General features: G+C 39.7%; 1 protein-coding gene across 2 annotated transcripts in view; it reads left to right on the top strand.

Moving 5' to 3' along the window:
- Positions 1 to 20,285, top strand: part of PLD5 (phospholipase D family member 5) — a 166,098-nt gene that overhangs the window by 135,985 nt on the left and 9,828 nt on the right. For both annotated transcript variants that reach the window (XM_005146012.2, XM_005146013.2), the window contains one exon: positions 16,540 to 16,737. In XM_005146012.2, coding sequence (XP_005146069.1) covers positions 16,540 to 16,737 — 198 coding nt within the window. The remainder of the gene's footprint in view (positions 1 to 16,539; positions 16,738 to 20,285) is intronic.

The raw sequence follows: 20,285 nt of genomic DNA, 5'->3' as shown, positions 1-20,285 counted from the left end.
GAAACACTTCTGGAGATTTTCATATTAACAACGTTTTTAGACAAGTTTTATTCACACATGAATAACTGAATCCAGTGGGCAAACAACTGTCTAATGGATTAGCTGAACCACTTCAGAAAAATACATTTATGTGCAACAAATAATCAACCCTTGGAAAATGTCGTTACTGAAAATTATTGAAACAAGTAAAATTAATCTGATTGTCTTCACTGGAAGTGGAATCAGGCTTATACCAAATACTCTTGTAGGCAAATAAAATAGCTTAAGTCATGAATACTAACAGGTAGTAGATAGCTGGGTGTTTGTGCAGGGGTTAGTGTCCAAATTTGAATGTTCAGGTTTCCAAGCAGAAGCCTGCTTCTTGCTCCCTGCAACTGGTGGAGTCTGACTGTAAACACCTGAAAGTGTAAATGAAACTGGCACATCTGGACTCTTCCAGTTACTGACAAGGCATGAAACAGAACTACCAGTTAGGAGGCTGCTCATGCCTTGTGCTTATGCATGAAAAGTGTTTACATAGGGGAAAAGTGATTCTTGGAGTGCCAGAAAATAAGAGGTGCTCGATAGAGGGGCTCTTGGGACAAGTAAGGGGACCTGGACAGAAGAAGGTCAAGTTCCTGGCTGGGGGAAGGATCCTGGAGATCAGGGAGCTTTGAGGAGATAGAAGCCACGGGATGCACCAAGGACACTGGCTAGTAACACCTGAGACAGGTAACAGTGAGCAGCCACACAGCACAGATGGACCTAACTTTCTGCCCAACCACCCCCAGGCCAGCAGCCACCTCCCTTCAGGGAGGGAAGGTATGGATGAAAGGTGTAAATGATAATCAGGTAGTTGCAAAACTTCTCATCTTATTGGTTCCTATACAAACCCTAATATCCAGATTCATTGCAGGCAGTCATGTATCTTGCCTATGACATCTTAAAAGCATTATCTCAAAAAGTCCTTCTTAAATTTTGGCTCAGCTGATGTCAAGGAAAAGATCCTAAGCAGTCCCATGATAACCTCTTTTAGTTAGCTGTGTAAAAGTTGCTAGTAGAGTATTTTTCTTTTCAAGGTGCCTGTTTAGTCCATGTATTTTCTGGTTTGTTCATTCTTCTGTTTTCAGTTCAGAGCAGTTTAAGCTGAATGGCTGCAAGATGTAATTTTTAAGGATAAAAACCTACCTAAAACTTTTAGGACAAAAATTCCCAACCTAGTGAACCTGCTCTCATATTCCCATTTATTTTCTGTGTCTCTGTTGGATTCTCTGTGTGATTTGTTTCACAGTACAAAGTAAGACTTCAGAAAGGTATTTGATTTCACTTCATCTTAAAAATCCATCAGGAGGAGGACTGGAAAAATAATACCTGATGTCTTCACCTATGTATTTATTGATGAAGACATATTAATTCTTGATAAATTGGGCTTGGCCTTATGACTAGAATTTTTTGACCTTGCTTCTTTCATGAAATGAGTTCAGACAAAGTTTTGAATGGCAGATGTTTATCTAATAATCTTTGTTGCAAAGGATCGACGATTTGTTCTTGCTGACTCCCAGCAGTGCCTTGGAGCACTTTCTAAAGTGTCCTGTGTGACAGCTGCGTGTCTGACAGGACTACTGAACAACAGTATTTCTTTCTCAGGCAGTTTCCTCTCCATCCTTCTCCTGCTCTCTTGTTGTTATAAGTTAGAAACTGCTGATTGTATCTACATAATTTAAGGTAATTAGAAAATGAGATAAACTGTCCCAGTGCTGTTTATCAGGTTGGAAACAGTGACCTGTTTTATCTGAGGAGTTAGGTTTTTAATTGATGCATCTAAGAGGTTAAATAAATATACAAGAGAGACAAAGTACTGTAGGAGATGAGAAGTGTGACTGCATGAATGATAAACTCTCTATGGACTACTTTTTCATTACAATTATTATATAAAGCATGTCTCTTTAGGATTGACTCCTACAGTACATGCAGGCTGTAGCAATTATGAATTATCAATTACATTTGAAGTGTAAGAAATAAGTTACCCAATTCATTTATTTTTCTAAGAATTCAGTTGAATCAGCAAATTAGCTATGTGAAATATTAAGAGTCTACTAAGTATTATAACAAGTATTATTAAAAAAAAGGTTTATGAACCATTTGTAGATACTGTAGATAAAGTTATGACAGTTATAAATTATCTAGTGCATACTTACAATGAAAGTATATTAGATTTTTGATTTTTGAAATTAAGAACTTTATAGTTACTAGGAAAAAATAACCCAAACAAACAAAAAACCCCAGCTGATCAAAAGATCTGTTTCCTGTGTGTGTCAGTTTAAGTAAAACCTAGTAAGCCAATGTTTTATTTCTTTTAGTATGAATTAGGTTTTTGCACTTAGGAAAGTCCAACGTATAGGAAGGCTTGTAACAGGTATGGCTCCATAAGCACTTGGTTTGTTGCTGTGTGTCTTGCCTGTTATCACTAGACAGGACAAAACTGTATTGAGAGATATTGGGGGTTTTGATTTAGTTGTTCAGGCTCTCCTCATAACGTAATAAAAAAAGGAGGCGGAAGCACCTGTTATAATTCTTCTCTACCACCTTCTCCTCCTCTTGTCTTCTGTCACAAAAAGACTGATAAATCCTAACCTCTTTTTCTTTCTACTCTGAGATGACAAAGTTGGGAGGTAATATGGTATCTCTGGTATTGAGAGCTGCATCTAAAAAGGCAGGTTTGGGGCAATTTGAGATTGTGGAAATACTAGAGGATCAACCCTTTGATTGCTTGTGGGGGGCAAAACCAATTGGAAGCAATCCATGTTGTTCCTTACTCTCAAAAGTCTCACCCCAGTTATACTGAGGAGACTCATGTGGAGGAGTCACAGCTTGAAGGCCACACTAAGAGTGACAAAACTCATCCTGGGATTATTACTTCTTCTCTTGGTCTCCATTTCTGAGTTATAAATCCAATTAAGTCTTTCCCAAAATTCAGGAAGCTCTTGCATGCTGCCAGGAACAAATGCAACCTGTATGTAGGTCTCTCAGGGAAAGGGGAATGATCATTTTTTCAACATATATCCTTGAACACTGTAGTTTCTATTTATTTGTGTGACCAAAATCATTGCCCTATAAAAACAGTATGTAATCAATACTGGAGCTCTATATACCTTGGACTAAGTCATGCCGATCTCAATTGTTTCCAGGTTCCCCAAAATCTTGCTGTAGCAGAACCACCTCTCCAAACTGATCGCTGAGAGAGGATCCGCACATTTGCAATTCCTGTTAATGACAGTTGCAGCCCATCTTTACATAGAACTCATAGATTAAAAAGCACGCTATAATCAGTCAGTCATTTTTTGAACTTTTATCTAAATGAGTCTCTTGAAGTTATGCAATAGCGCATCTGGTTCTTTAGAGATAAGATATTTTGACAGTGGAATCGAATCTTTTCACTCGTGCAAAAGTTAGATGAGTGTTTCCATTTGATATAATGTTGTTCTAGTGTGAACAACATCAGTTACATCCCTAATGGGCACTTTAGACCATTGTAAATCCTTGCCATTTTCCTCTAATTATTTGTTTAATTTTCTTACTGTCCCAGTGGTGTTCAGTTTCATCTCACTGTTAGGAAACTGAGCGCAGTCTCAAGTGTCCTATAGCAGGAAGCAAGGCTCTTTCAACTTAGTCATCCACCAAGACTCAATCAAGCTCAGATGGGTAAATATTTGACTGAAAGTACATGCAATATAATACCAGTATATTATGTCTAAATTCATATTTCTGTGTTAAATAATATATCTTACATACAACAAAGAATATCTGCTTCTAAAAAAGCTCTGACATATTGGTAGCTATGTGATCCAATCCTTAAGAAAAGCTTATGCTGCTTTATTTCAATGGGATTATTTCCCGCATTAGCTAATATTATAAAGATAGCATAAAAGTGCAACCTGGTTGCAAGGACAGGTGAATGAGTCAATATGTAAAGAAAACAGGTCTAAGTAAATATTACAGTTGTAGTGATAATTCAGTACCTTTTATGTCTTTTTATTTCCTGCTGCATAGAAAGCTAGTTGTATTGTCAAAACTCAGCTGTGATGCTATTACAGCTTGCCTTTCAAAAACAGGCTGAAAATTTTCACTAAAAGCCTTTGGTGAGGGTGTCCAACTTTGATCAAATGTGGAGCAGTTTGATGACTTACCCATCTCCAAAATACCAGCTTTTCATTTTTCTTTCCTCTTTTTGAGGGAATGGGGGAGAGGGGGAGATACGTTGCTCTTGCAAATATGCATAACCCTCAGTATGCATTTATCATGGTGTAAAGTTTGTACTGTTGGATGTTGTGGTTTATTCTTCAGCTGAGACAGGCCACTTTTTCTTGGTTACATCCAGTAAATCAAGACAGTATTGCCCATTAGGCTTATTCTGCTTGAAATTATTACCTGACCATCCAGTATTTACAAATGAATCTCAAATGAAGCAAATGGGCTGTTTGTCTCTTGCTAGCATCGCTGTGCACTGCTAACAAGAGGGCTGGTTAAAGCTGACATGAACATGGGTAATGTGGCTGCTCTGCTTGTGTTCTGCATGTACTTCTGTAGCTGCCTGGTAGGGCTCCTGGTTCTCCCCTGCTCCTGTGGGCTTCTGTTTATGTGACTGAAGCTGGCACAGGGCTGTGTATTCTCCTTGAGCTTGGAGCCCAAAAGACTCATGCCTCCCCAGCCTGGCTAGTTACTCTAGATGCAGAGCTGATTCCCAGCTCCAAGGTGCTAGGAAGCTATTCCTGTTTACCATACTTCTCCCACTGTTGTGCTCCATTCTCACATGCATCATCCATGTTATGTGTTTGTATTTAGTGTAAGAGAGAGCAGAGTACAGCTTGCTGGATATTTTTATTTGATTTCTGCTGACTGTAGGAGTGTGCACAAGTCTCTGACCTCTGAAATTACAGATCTATTTCCTTCTCTTCAATTTTTTTTCTATTCAGTTGCTGTGAACGTTCTCTCGAACAAGTTTACTTACTGTTGCAGTAATCAGTAATAAAATGTAAATCAATAAATAATAAACATGCAGAGCAAAATGATGGAATATCCAGTTTGAGCAGATAAGCTCAGTTCTTTCCAGAGCAGTATGGGATAGTCAGATAGTTGGATCTCTGCATCCAAATGAAAAGGTTCTTTCTCTAGTAAAACTAGCCTCATAATCATTTACTTGCTTTTTAATACTTGCTATGCCATCAACACATCTTAAAATAATTAAGAGTCATAGAAGATGTTGCAAAGGGAGTGTGGTACTGTTTTATGAGTGGTCCCTCAGATACTTGACAATATCAGTGAATATCAGGATAATGAGTTTTGAATGCATTCTAGACTTCCTTAGGAAACCAGAGGCATGCAGGAATTTGGTGGCAGAACACACACTGTACAGCACCACACAGAGGCAAGAAAATCATCCATGCATATGTGTGCAAAACTGGAGACCCCTGCTGATACCTTGAAGCAAGCAGGCAGTGTGGTGAACAGACAGCACTGGTGAGATATGCTCGCATGAGTGGCCCAGAGATAAGACTCAGTAGCCTAAGAATTAAGCTATTAAAATTTGAAATATGTGTTTGGGAACAGGAACCTCATCACAAATAGTGGACAGGGCAGTGGTCTTGCCCTTAAAAATAAATAAATAAACAAACAAAGAGCATTGGTCACAGTGATGAGAATGGCTTCCAGACGCTCCTCTTTAAGGCCTGTCTGCAGCAATCAGTAAAGCAAAATGGCTTAATTTGAATTTATAGATCCTCCAACCAATTGCATGCAAGTGCTGTGGTTTCATTTGTGTTGTGTTCATTAAGAAGCCCTAAAATAGTAAGACATGCTGAGACTGCAATGTGTATTAATGCAGGTGCTGCACTGGAATGGTTTTATGGTCTCTTCACTTGCAGACACCCTGCACAAAGTGGGGCAGCAGAACCTGACCTGTTTGTACTGCTCTGTCCTGCCCATTGCTGTTCTCAAGTCCAAGCCAGATTGCATGGATGAGGCAAAAAGGTCTGACCTGCGCTTCTGTGCCAGAGCCTACTGCTGGAGTTCAGCAGCTAGCAGCCAGCCAAGCCTGTAGAGTCAGTCAGAATTCTTAAGACCAGTGTGGCCTTTTATTCATTTAGGTTGGAAAAGATGCATAAGACTATGGAGTCCAACATAAATCATTTTGTTTGTCCTAGATAACAATACAGGATATACAGCCTGATCCAGGGGTTCCAGCATCTGGCTCAACAGCTGGTGGTAGCCTTAATATAATCAGGAAGCTTACATGGATGTAAGAAAGGCAGCAAATCCACCACTTTCTCAAAATATGATTTAGGTTGTGCTGAAAGAGAACTTGTTCTGTAAAACTCAGCTGAGTCTCTGAGGGAGCACTAATGCACCATAGTCTATTCTGTCATCTCTCATAAGAACTTGCTGGCAACTAATCTTGGTCAGTGATGTTAATGAATGGAGGCAGATTCCTCTCAGAGGGATTTAGTTATTAGCATACCCCATCAGATCAGTCTTGTTCAACGAAACAATTAAAATAACAACATTAAAATAGTCATGAAAGAGTATTCCCAATATGTGGTTCCACCCACACGCACGCACTTTGATATTGCACAGATGATAGTTCCCTTCTGGATAAATATCTTCATCAGAACTGCCTCAACTCCAAAAGGTTCCCAAATGCAGCAGCACAGTCACCTCCCACTTTAGCAGTTGAATCCTTTCATGGAAAACTGGGTTTAATATTGTCCTGTGAAAAAGACACGCAGTAAATCAGGCTGAAATACCGTGCCATAAATCTCTCATGAGTCAGGGCAAGGAAGGACAATCATTTCAGCCATTCTACGAAAAGAATAACGGTTCTGCAGCTCAGTATAAAATCACATCTTTCTATATCCATAAGTCATCAAGCAGAACAAAACAGATTCTGACAAAGCATTCCTTCCATATGAATATGCAGAATTAATGGCACAGCTAAGCCTTTTCAGATTTTGATGCTGTCGTCATAAGCATCACAGGCCTAGTTTGGAAGTCATCGTACAGTCACCTTTCTCAGCTTTGCCAAGTAAATGGCAGTCACCAGAACAGTGAAATTCTTGATGTTTGCCTGCAGTGGCAGGTGTTTTGGTCAGGCACTGCGTGCAAGCAGAAATGTGAGGTCTATCTTCAGAAGACTGCAGAACTCATGAGAATCCCTGTACAGGACAATCAAGTTTTTCTAATCAATATAATGACTTATTAGGCATTTCTGTCAAATTTAATGATATGGTGGATTGCTGTGGTTGGGTAGCAAATAAGTTTGTAAGTAACTCTGCAGCACAAGTGCAGAACCTGCATATGCCATATATATATACATACCATGAACATAAACTACAGTTTCATGACATATGTTCTGCTTCTATGTATGGAAAACATCTTTTATCATCTTTGGGGCTTACATTTTATTACCTTCAACTCTGTATGTGCTGTAACAAAGAACGCAGCTTAAACAGAAATAGTGAGAAATAAATATATTTGATCTTCTAGTTTTCAGACTGGAAGTGTTGATGCTGAATTGGAGCAACCTGTTTTCATGTATATTTTCAGATATTTCCTTTTCCTATAAAGTGATTATTACCCAACATTGCAGATGGCAATGGCATCAAGCCTTAAAGTTGTCTCACGCTTGTTTTATGTGGGTTTTTTTCTTCTTTGTTCTGTTCAGTGTTAACTTACGTAAGTGCTATGCTGACTTTTATTAAATCTCTGACATCTTTGGCACACAATACTTGTTTCTTGCACAAAGGGTGTTACACGTTATTTAGATATAAACAATTTTTTACATCCACACAGGCAGCATCTGCCATTATTTGAGGTAGGAGAAAACACCCAGGTCATGACCTGATACAATAAACAGATTAATATTCCTCTTTCTCACGATACAGCCATAGCATTCATTATTACTATTTGTAATAATATTACTACTTCACCAAGTACACAGAGGCTTTTCAGATGACCCAAATGATCTTTACTTTTATATGCAACATATTGTTTTAGCAGAAAGAGGGAATTACAGAAACAGGAATCCATGTGTCCCCAGTTTTACTGTTAGGATCAGATGGCATGAATGTGATGTATTAATTTAATTCCACATTTTCTTCCTAGGAGCATACACCAGGACCACATCTTTACACGAGACATTGCTTCCGTGTCAAAGCAGCAAGAAACAGCACAAATATCTAAGATGGTTACTCAGAAGGGTAACAAAGAGCTAGTATGGATTTCTGAAACAGATTTTCATATGGGCTAGCCTTTCTCTTGGGGCTGTCTGTGTACTGTTTTGCTAAATTACCTTACCTGTCTAAACTGCCTGGATTCCTAGCTTACCTCAAGGTCCTGTACACTGAATTTAATCAAGGCTTGGTCACAATTTAATTAGAGCCTTTGGTCCTCTGCTTACATCAAGAGAAGAGGGTTCTAATTCTGGTCAGGCACGCTGGCAAGGCTGAACAGTGATAATTCATATGCAATGTCATTGTCCCAGTTTGTGTCCGCAGCAGGCCTGCCACCAATCCCTTCAGTTTGCAAAAGGAAACCCCCTCTGTGTGCCACTAATATTATAAATAATGCATCTAATTAGCCAATTACATGCTGCTGCATTTCCCTGAAGCCCACACATCTGAAAGCCCCAAAGAAATTGCACTTTGAGAGAAATGTTTAGACATCAATATTGCCCTTATTCAGAGGTCAGTTGCACTCCTTTCTGTCTTGTACAGCAGATGATGTACAGAGGCTGCCCCTTGCAGCATTGCACAGAATGAGAACGAATACTGAGCTTGTGCTGTGATTTCCAGCTGCGTGAGGAGAATGCAAGATAAGGGCTGACAGGACAGGCTCTGATGCAGGGAAGATAGAGAAAGGCAGTGGGAGGTATGCCTGTGTGCATGGTAAAGGAGAGTGCAAGCCTTTCCAGAAGCTAGCAGGATCTTTCACTTCACCTTCCAATTTTTTTACAGTTCCTCTCGTTTAATGTCATATGAATGACACTAGTGCTGAACTGTGATGCAGCTTGCCAGCAGTGAGATGGAGGCCAGCACAATGTGGTCCTTTTCTTCCCAGCCTGCACTTTTCTTTGATATAAGGAACAAAACCTGCATTTCAAAAGAGAAATTGAATCAAAATAGAATCCCCATTAATTAGATTTCCTGCAGTAAAACAAGAAATAAATCAAACATGATCCTGGAAAAATGTTCCTTGCAGTTGCAAGCTTGCATTTCCCCTAAAGAGATACTTGTGCTTGCTTTGAGGGGGTAATGAAACTGTAAACGAAAAGTCATTTGAAAATTATAAATTAGGCTGTGATTATGCCAAGTGATATTAATTATGCTGATAGACTACATAACAAGGAATTTTAACTGATTCAGTTCTGCCTTCTGGCTTGCTTTGACAAGCAGCAGTGTTTTGGGCTTGGTTTGTTAGTGAGCTTCCATAGCACGTACTTTCTTACAATAGCAAGAAAGCACAAATTTGCCCTCTGAGTTCCATGTTAGGCTCTGTATGAACATCATCATAGAGAGGTCCATAGTTTAAACAAATTGTGTTTGTATCATCTGTACAAGCAGATCTATTTTTGCCCAGTTTTCCGTATCAATAGAGCAGATGGCAGAAAGGAAAAATCATGATGAATTTTTTCCCAACGTGTTGAGGACACAGGGATTTGTTTTTCTGAATTGCTGCCTCCTCCTCGCAAAGTTCATTTTAAACCAGACCATTTTAAAACAAGACCCTGTTCTGCCTGGGTGTCTAGCTTGCTTTGCACCTCGGTGGCAGTACCTTTCAGCAGAAATGAAGTGCTGAGCCTTATTTTATTTCAGTATGTATTTCTTAAGATCAGGGTGCTATGCAAAGTAATTGTAGGACTATCTAGTGAACCTAAGGTGAAGTGGGAATTAGCAGAGCATCACTGTGCAGTTTTATGTTCTTGACCTGTCGACTAGCAGAAAAAGGAACGGGACTCAAAAATTATCAACTCCTAAAATATCTCCTCTGCCTTAGCATGGCAGCTTTTTGCCATTAGGTAATAAAGGTAAAAATAAAGTTGTAGTTTTCCTGGGACTTCTATTCTGCAAGAATCACAGACCCAAATCTATCACATGTACTTTCTAAAGGTGTGAATTAAAGACCAGTGGACTGCTAGTGACTGCCAATCTAAATGTACTTTATCCGTTCCAATGGGGTACACAGTCAGTTCACTCACGTCCTTTTCTTTCCTGCACTGAGAGCATGTCATGGCTTTCTGTTGACACTCAGTCCCAGTGCTGGGTGCACTCTCTATTGAATGCATCACCTCTTCTTGGTCATATACTCAGCTTTATTTGCAGCACAGTGGCTTGCGTGACAGTTTTCCATTTTCAGCGATGGGTTTGAGTACCCTGCTCAGGTTGAGCCTGCATTCTGCTGTCAAGTGGAAGTGGCTTTTTTTCTAGCTCAGTAGAAATTCTGCCTGCCAATTATTTTCAAATAACTTAAATCCAAGGTGACAGAAAATTAACCTTTGGCCTTAAACAACATAAAACCCACTCAAGCATAGGGAGGGCCATAGGGCAGGCACAAGTAATATCCCTGTGCAGGACTCGCAAGGTGATTCACTGGAGAATGGTTGAGAGTTGAATATAGGACTATCAAAATATCATATATTCAATAAGTGTCTATAGAAAATAGGAACAATTGTTACAATGAAACAGCTAATCTCTAAATTTAATCTGTTTGAATTCTTTAAACAATTCTTAAGCTTTCTTCAAAAGCAGTTCCTGGTTTTCAAAATAATAAGGAATTCAAGAACATTTACTGTGCCCTAGATGATTTTTGACATGCAAAGGTGCTGTTAATTTAAATTCTGCATTTATTCACTCCGAGATACTTTAACCTAGACGAAGTTTTACTAACTGCCTGAGAATACAGTGCTTTACCATTTATATTAATCTCTTCTATTTAGTATTTCCTAACAGTAGTGTAGCTTCCATGTTCTTACCAACATGGAAAGAAAAAGTGGAACTCAGAGCAGAAGCAGAACTGTGCTGCGTTTGGATTTCACTGAATTTCTTTTGATTTTAACATAACAATGCTGTGAAGCCTCTGCTCTGTATTACCAGTCAAGCACGGAGCAAGGATTTTGGCTCAGGATGCACAAGGGTAGGTTGCAATTCCTAGTGAAGTATTAGCTCAGGTACATGGTTTTGCTGTTCTGGTGGACTTCACTACCTGTACAGGTTTTGTGAGAGAAGAGCCAGGCAATGTTGCAGCTTTCTCAGCGTCTTCAGCATCAGGTTGCCTTTTTTAGTTTATGCCGGAATGATAGCTGTCTGAATGGGGTCTGTTACACTTAATGAATTTGTGATGAGCACTACTGCTGTAACCCAAAGTCTGCTACAACAGCCACATCAAACAATACTGCACAAAGAAACACTTTTGCCTTTCTCATATGTCTGTCTCTCCTTTTGTGATGGTCACTCTGTTACCTGCGCCTGGCATGGGACTGGCACGTGTATCTGCTCAGCAGATTTTGGTGAGATTAAAGAATAGCTGCACAGAAGGCAGCCTTAAAGATGACACTATGTATTACTGGAAAAGATTCACTGAGCATTAGATGATACCATATGAAAGCATAAGGGAGGTTTGCAGTAGGGGTCAGGTAAGACTGATAACCAAGTGCAAAAGAATGTACTTTTTGAGTGCAGGCTAAGCAAATAAAGCCTATGTTATGAAGAGATGAGCTTACCACTATCTGTGGTCTGCTTTAAGGTGGTAATGTATACATTGTGTATTACTTTTCTTTGGAAGCTATTGAACATCTTGGGTCCTTTTAGACCTTAGTAATTGATTTATCAGTATAGGATGCTTTTTGTTACTCTGTTACTGTACCCTGATGTGATTCTGGTTTAGCCATCATTCATTTGGAAATTAAAAAAATCACAAGCTTGAATGCAAAACTGACTACATTTTCAAACAAAGGAAAATGGCAGATGCACAAAAAACTCCATGAATTTACTGTGCAGTAGACTACTGTAGTTAATCTTGAGCTTCTGTAGCACAGGCAATGGATGCCCTGCTGGTGGCCAGAGCTTTTGGGCAAATTACAGTTTATGCCCAAGGAGACTTGCCTGCCTTTTTCAGAATCAAGCTCGAGTGTGAGCAATCACTAACAACTTTTCCTTTAAAAGAAATTAAGGAGTTTTCTAAGCCTCCTGCTGTTTGCTGCAACTCAGATATGCAGGCTGTGAACCAGACTGTGCCACTCTTATGTAGGTCAAACAGTACCTTGCCTACACAGTGGGATTGTCTCTTAAGAGTGGAGCTCAAGGTAAATATAAACCGCACTGTCTTGTCTGCACAGTGCAGGATAAGGACACATCGTACACCCTGTCTAACCCATGATCCAAATGTATTTGGAAGGTATTGCTTCTTGTTAGGAAGCATAGAGTACTATCAGTCCAGAACCTGTGCTGTTGAGGTTCTTTTCATGTTGTTTTTTTTTTTTTTTTTCATTTAATATATGATGCCTACTAGTGTACAAGGGAAAAGAATAAGCAAAATTTCCGTCAGTGAAATCCTGTTCTTTGTCCAGCCTTGGAGCAGGAGCTCTTCCTCCTGTCATAAAAATCACTATTTTTTTTTTAGCTAGGCTTTATTTATTACTTTTTAAAACTTAACTGATTTCTGTAGTCAGAACATCATTTTTACAGTGGGTATAAGCCACCATTTCTTGAGTCTTATATAGTCATTCACTTCTCTTGTGCTTTAAGAGAGTCCATACTTACAAGAAAGACAAACACTGACTTGGTAGCCTTTAAGAGTTGCTCTGCATGAATGTAAATAGCATGGGAAGAACATAGAAAACCAGCTCCCATGTTTTGTATTCCTTGAGGACTCATGGTGGTTCTTAACAAAGAGGGAAAGAAACCTGCTCATGACAAGACACAAAATTCTCTATCCAGAGAAGCATTCCTGTTCCCAGCCACCAGCACATGCCCTGAAAATGTCACTCACAACCAGCTTTGTGACTTTAACATCCAAACGTTTCAGCTCCATTTAAAGGTAATCAAATTTGTGACTCCATATTTTCATTTCAGATTTATATTCCTTAGTTTTACTGGAGGTTTTGATTTCATGACATCTCCTTCACTTTAATTTTTCATTGAGGTTTTCATTAGTGTCTGAGTTGCTTTTAAAACCCAGGATGGAGAAATACTTAAGAGCTCTTGCGGTGAAAGATTTTGCCTTAACAGATACCTCAGATGATGCTTAGTTGCAGGTTTCCATTGCTGCAAGCCAGGGGGCAACACTCATGTTTTGATTCCTTCGGTATAAATGTGGGGTTTTTGCTTCTCTTCTGAGACTATTTTAAAAAAAAAAAGAGTGTGTAATCCCAGCAGCTCTCAAACCACAGATAAAATCTTTTCCCTTATCTCAATGACTTATCACTTCATACTAAATCTGTCACTTGCACATCCTTGCTGCCCTCTCTCCACAGTGCAGCCAAGATTATGGGCTTTGTGATTAACTGGAAAAAGAGCAGTCTCTTCACCTTAGAGAATGGGAGTAAAAATAGGCTCAGTGTGGAACACGCTTCTGAAACAGTGTATTTTTCGTCTTTCTATTAGGGCTGTTCTATAAGGAAGGAAATGGCTCAGGTTTTACTGCATACACATGTGCACTCTTTGTATTGTTTTAATTTCAAGGTGATGTAACATACGTAAAACAAGATGGTTATGAGGTGACCAGCTGGTTTCCCAGGAAAATGAGGTCTGCATGATAAGCATTGGAGTTGCTGTCTGCCCTCATCCAAAAATGTGAATCTCTTTTTCAGGTTCAGTCAAATTTGAACTTAAGTTCATAAAAGCTTAATGAAAGCAGGCAGCTGGGTAAAGAGGATAACTGTGTTTTCCTTGAGCCCTGTCTGTATCGTGTACCAGGGAATCCATCTACGGAAGAGCTCTTATCATGGCTTCAGAAGCAGGGAAAGCTTTGATCAGCACTTGCTGCCAGAGAAGCCAACTGCAAGACACAACACAGGGTTCATTACTGTGCTGTACATACATCTCTTGTAATAGCATCATTCCAGTCTACAATTTGACTGTAACCTCAGCCAGAGCACTGCCTTGGCTCCTGCGGACACCAGCTCCCAAAGGAGGATCAAGGCACTGCGCAAAACGGGCTGGTCCCTGTGTGCTTCTGTTCACAGGAGAGTCTGTCAGAACGGCATGGCTAGTGCTTTGTTTCACAGTCAGGCTAGCTGGGCATCTGTAAAAACTGCTCTTAAAAAAAAACCCATTAGTGCCCCAGCTTCCTCCCTCTCTGTACATGAGAGAGCACTTCGAAAAAAGGGCAGTCCTTGAATTCATAGGGAGAGAACACACTGCAAGCACCCCTGCTCTGAGGAGAACTGCTCACGCAGATACAATCCTGGCAGCTTCTGTCATGCTATGAAGACACTATTTTACCTCCACTTTTAATGGAAAGGATAAAGTGGAATAGTAATAATGGAACTGATAAATGAAAGGAAAACTGTAACCACATAATTATGTCAGAATCAACTAACAGCCATGAAAAGAGAATGAAACCGCATTATGCAGATAGATGTAACAGAATACTATTAGTAAGTCCTTTGCAATGGCATGCCTGGCAATTAAGAGAGCAGTATTGGCAGCACACAGTGAAAACAGTGATAATGTATAGTTAAGAATGTTTGGAGACAAACAGTGCATAGAGTAGAAGGATAGCCTAGAACTGAATACAGGAGTGTCCTCAAACATGCCAGCATAGAGGGGAAAAACCAAAGATGTTATTCCAAATAGACTGTTTGACTAGGATGCTGGGCATAGTTTGGAGTAATTCATATTTATCATGAAAATAAATTTATTGGCTTATCCATAAGTGAAATGCTGCAGTGGAGCAAGTGGTCTGTATTTTCCAAATATCCACAAATTTCTGGTGGTGTGGGCTAATGGAGGAATTCCGTATTTTTTTTCTGAATTAAAGAAGCTCACAGAAATATTCTGATTTAGACAGTAAGAATAGTAGGTAATGTGCCTATAGTTGCCACTATTCAGTAAATACTTGCGAATGAGATCGCTCAGTTGTATATTCTTATATATATGGCATTTCCAGGTGGGGGACTTGAAGAAGAGGTAACCCATCAAGTTTCTCACTGAAGTGTTGGGATTTGTTGTTTTCTCTCATCCACCATAGAAAGAGAGTGAAGATTCAGTTCTATCCTTTGCTCTGCCCACTCTTGCAAAGCAGTTCTCATCTGCAGTCAGGGAGAATTGCACAGGAACAAGCTCAGAGATAACATCAGTGGGATTGAGTTTGCAGACTTCACAAAAAGATATGCTCCACCAGGAACCACTCCATGTGACTGCAAGCATCTCATCTAAGGGAATACAACCAGTGGGGCTTTTTTTTGATGTTAACGGATGAACATGCTGGAGAGTTTGTACTCCCCTTATTTTTTAAATTGTGCCAGGCAGACTTCTAAGACATGCTACAAAGAGATCTTGCCTGCAGGAAACCAGCACAGAACCTTTACATAGTTATCCTACAGATTGTTTTCCACCAGATGCATGCAGATTTTCTTCCAGCTTTATTTCTGGGGATGGCAAAACTACTGTGAAATGCAGATAACGAGAGGTCAGTAGCATTTGTGCCCAAAGCAGTGCCTTCCTGAGCTACTAGAAAGCAAAAGAAGGGAGAGTGTGTGTGGTTACATTTTTAATTACAGAAAACAGAAAATATGTTTATAAATGAAATTCTGTCAACAACTTAAGTAGGGATGTGCAATTAATGAAGGCTCTGCCAACACAGGATTTATGATGACCAGGAGACATGGTTTTACTTAAATAGAGAATTGAGAGTTGTGTCCACAGAAAGCTAAAGCATTTAATTGTACTATGATGTCTACATTTACTTGGGCTATTTTTCCTCATACTTTACATGTGGGAATGTTAATGGTTACAGAGTACTTTTCATGAGAGAAGGGTATCATTATTTCCATTTTCACATGTGAAGAGACTGACACCCAGAAATTTGGAGTACTCTAGGTGAAACAACAATTCCATCACAATGGGGGTGTTAACCTTTTTGTGTCCTAATTGGGTACACTATTTACCAGATCTTGCTGGATTTAGTAGCACAGTAATTTAGCAACTGATAGTATTAAACACATGGTTTTCCATCCTTTTATTTGAAGCTGGAGGATCATACTCCTTCTTCACCAGAGAAATAACTTCAGTGTATTGTGTTTTATTCTGTCAGCACATGCAGTTCTGACATGCACCAAACATATAAGCCCTGTTATTGTTTTTACCTGCTCTTGACTTTGAAGATTTAGCTTATGTGTTTGCCTTTAAAAGGGTGTCGTTAGGAATATTCTTGTAGTGACAGCACTACTGCTGAGCTCAAGGCATGCTTCTGGAAGATACCTCTCAGACACTCTTACGTTCTTGCTACCTACTTTCACAGATCCGTCAGCCAAAACATCGCTAATGATATGAACTTTTAATTTCACAGATGAAGGAACTTGGCATCATCGTATACAACTGTAGCTGTCTGGTCCTGGATTTACAAAGGATATTTGCCCTGTACAGCTCACTGAGATACAAGAATAAAATACCACCAAGCTGGTCTAAGAGACTATATGGAGTGTATGATACTCAAAATAAACTGACATTGCAGCTGAATGAGACAAAATCAGAAGCTTTTGTGTCGGTAAGTTCTGAAGTGAGTTGCAGACAGGGAGGGGAGGGAAGAAAATTATTTAACCCACCAGATTTTTGGAAGGCCTAGGAATTTAACATCATCTTACTTTCCCAATATATCCTTCCTGAAGAACAAAGTAGTGAGACCAGGTTAGACAGGTGTTAGCATCTACAAAAGTGTTACCAAGTGTCTTTTAATTGATAAAAGAGAAGATCACGATTCCCTGCAGGAAGTTCATCATAATGCTGTGTTCTGTAAGTACCTATCAAGGACAAATTACCCTGGGAAGTAATTTCTGTGAAAGCAAATGTTTATGGTGTATATTGAGCCTGTACTTAACTGTTTCTCTAAATTGGCCCTAACTGAAGAGGATGCACATTACTGCTATGTCCTTAACCAAAAGCAGCTACTGAAATTGAGATTCATGCGAGTGACTAGAAAATCAGCTAGAGAGACCACTAGATCTGTCACCTATATAAGACAGAATTTGTTTGATAGTCTTATAATGCTAGAATAATAAATCATTCTCTTGTCTGGGACAAGCTATTCCAATAGGTATACTTTTGTGGGGAAGTCTGTAACTGAAAGGTTTTGAAGAAGTTATTTGCCTTTTCTTGTGGTGCAGAACAGAAAAATCACAATAATTATTTTTTTATTCTGATTCTTTGGCATTGTTCACACAAGAAATCTGCCAGACCTGAAGATGCTGCAGGATTTCATTTGAGGAGTAGCTTCTTTCCATGTAATGTTTACCACTTGCATGCAAAAAATGATAGGGGGACCCTTCAAATTAGGTTATTTGCACAAGTACATAGAAGGTGAATGACTTGGGAGTAAATGATCTGTTAATCAGACATCTAAATTATTCAGAATAAGCCTGATATCCATGTAGTTTATACAGATTAATTATCCTCACCGTGTTCCATTGAAAGCATTCATACTTCTGGAGAACATTATCTACTTTAGGTTTATTTTTAAGCTACATTTTAAATCTTCTAAAATTCAAGCAACAGTCCCCATGGAAGCACTGTCTGTGTATGTATTTTTACTGGGAAGAAATGAAGCACTCCTCCACCTCAGCAGTGATGTAGCAAAACTGGAGAAAAGTACAGAGTGATAGCAATGACGAAAGATGTGAAGTGTCTTTCATTTTGGAGGAAATTACATGAGTAAACCCAGGAATATAATGAAGTTGCCAAAAGTTATTTACTGCTCTATATAAAGCAAGGGGCAAAACCCCATCACTTTATAGCCAGTTCTGTCTAAAACAAGACATGTAACACTTCATTAAGTTGTACAGTCAGTAGTAGCACAGATGTTGGTGCAGACGAGTGGTTATACAGGGCAGGGTTTATCTTCACCCGCTGGGAGCCAGGCAGCATTCAGCTGTCCACGATTTTTCACACTCCTAAGATCAGTTATGAGACAGAGCTGGTTTAGAGTGGAAACGTGGAAGTGCTGAAGACAGCCATAATTAATAGCCATCCAAAAAGACACATGCTTCCATTAATTCTGGAGAGTCATAAGGACTAGCTTAAATTATGGACTGATTTTCAGGCAGTTAGCTAAGAAGCTGTGAAATGAAAGCCTGCTCTCTTCTTAGCAATCTGTAAGAAATGAAGAAATCCTGCTGAAAGCCAGTCCTGGAGGAGCACACAGTAAGGAAAGTTGGGTACGACCAACTTAAGGAATCTGGAATCGTAGACAAAGACAGTTGGAGAGAGGCTCTACAAAAACTGCTCTTCTGCAGTTGCAGAACCTTTACTTCCTCCATGTAATTTATATTTTCCTTTTGTGTGGGCAACAAAAGCCTCTTGAAATTCCACTTCAGAAAAAAACAGTACTCAGAAGCTCGATCAGTGAAGTCCAACATCAAGAACTACTTGTAATTTGTAGCCACAGCCAGTTGGGCTGGTTCTTCCTTCCTTGGTAACAGGCTCTTCAATAAGTTCCTGATCTGCTAGCAAATTCTCAATGTTTGCCAGCATGCTGCTCCGAATGGCAGTCCTGGAGTTGCAATGGACTGGTTTCGTGGACCAAGTGCTAACTTCTGACTGTTCCTGAACTAATGAGAAGTACAAGATCTGCACAAGCCAAGCAGTTCACTTACTGCCATCGTGGCCCTGCCTGTGCCTACCCAGAGCTGCACCATTGGCTCCCTAAATCCACATTACCTCCCTTTTGGTCTGCCCCCTGAGCAGGGGTGAGGCAACGTACTGTTACCCAGTGCAATAACAGCCTGCTTTGGCAAGTGAAGTATCAAATAGGTATCTGATCAGAACAGCAAGTACTATAGAAATGCTATGGAGAAAAGTACTAAAATACTCAATGACCACAGGGTTGGCTGTTCTGCCGGGTAACAAGTGGAACACTCAAACACAAGTTGTTACAGTGAGAGCTTTAACAGAACATTTATTTTAATTCTCTTCTAAAGGTCATTCACTTTCCCATCTTTATACTGAATGCATCTGAAAAAGACAAAGCACAAGAATTCCTTTCTTCAGCTGTTCTGTAACTTAAAACTTCTATTCAAGAAAATAGTAATAGTGTAGGAACAAAATCTCCATGCAATAGTCTAAAAGTTTCAGATAATAGGCATAAATTATATTTAACAAAATCATTGTACTCTTTGTCTTGAGTTGCAACTCATTCTTTGAAAATGTATTTCACATTCAATATTTGTCCTGTATAAAACAAGAAGCACAACACACAGTCACTGATTTGTTTTTGTTTGGTTTTTTTAATACTCTGGAATCATGGCTTAGTGTTGCTTGGCAACACAGTCATCTCCCAGACTGGCTGATAGAATGTAAGAGGTTTTTGTTGTTTTTATTAATGTTCAGGAATGGATCTGGAAAACTGGTCTTGAAATCTTGCTACAGTTAATTTTCCAGTATTTTTTGAACTTAGTTGTAGTAAATCCTTAAGAACACCAGTCAATGATTAGGAATGATTAGGAAACCCATATGACAGACATTGTACTGAAAGATAGACAGACTGATCAGAACCCCAGGATCTGTCCCTAAAGCAAACACATCTACATCTGATGCAAACCTGATCTACATCTCAGCTACAACCCAAGCAGGTAACAAAGGTGAGGAAGTGATATAGCAGCAGGAAGGCAGTGGTCTGGCAGGTCCAGCTGTCAAGGAAAAAGGGTAAGTGGCACCTGCTGTAGCTCAATAAAGTCTCTTTAACAACTTCTGCTCCCAGGAGCTGCATTGCTGCCCATGAGCAGCTTGGCGGGGGGGTCCACTTCCCTTTCCCCACTCAGGCAGAAGAGCAGAAGGTCCTGGGCCTCTGCCGCAGGCGGGCCATTCCTACCAGCTTCACTTCCTGATACATTCAACAGCCCTAGACACAAAGCAGAAAAGCTGAGCTTACCTCTTACCGGTGTTAATTTATACCTGAGGGTATGTTTTAAAGATCGGTTTCTTGCAAAACTGCAGCATCTCCCTGTGACAGTGACTGAGCATAGACTTTAAACAGAACTGACATAATAGACATAATCCCTAGTCCCAAGTGATGGATCAGGCTTGTGTGGCAGGCACACAGAT

Source organism: Melopsittacus undulatus, chromosome 3 (genome assembly GCF_012275295.1).
Source record: "Melopsittacus undulatus isolate bMelUnd1 chromosome 3, bMelUnd1.mat.Z, whole genome shotgun sequence".
Lineage (NCBI taxonomy): Eukaryota > Metazoa > Chordata > Aves > Psittaciformes > Psittaculidae > Melopsittacus > Melopsittacus undulatus.
Note: the sequence above shows the minus strand (reverse complement) of the source record. Positions and strands in the feature narration are given on the sequence as shown.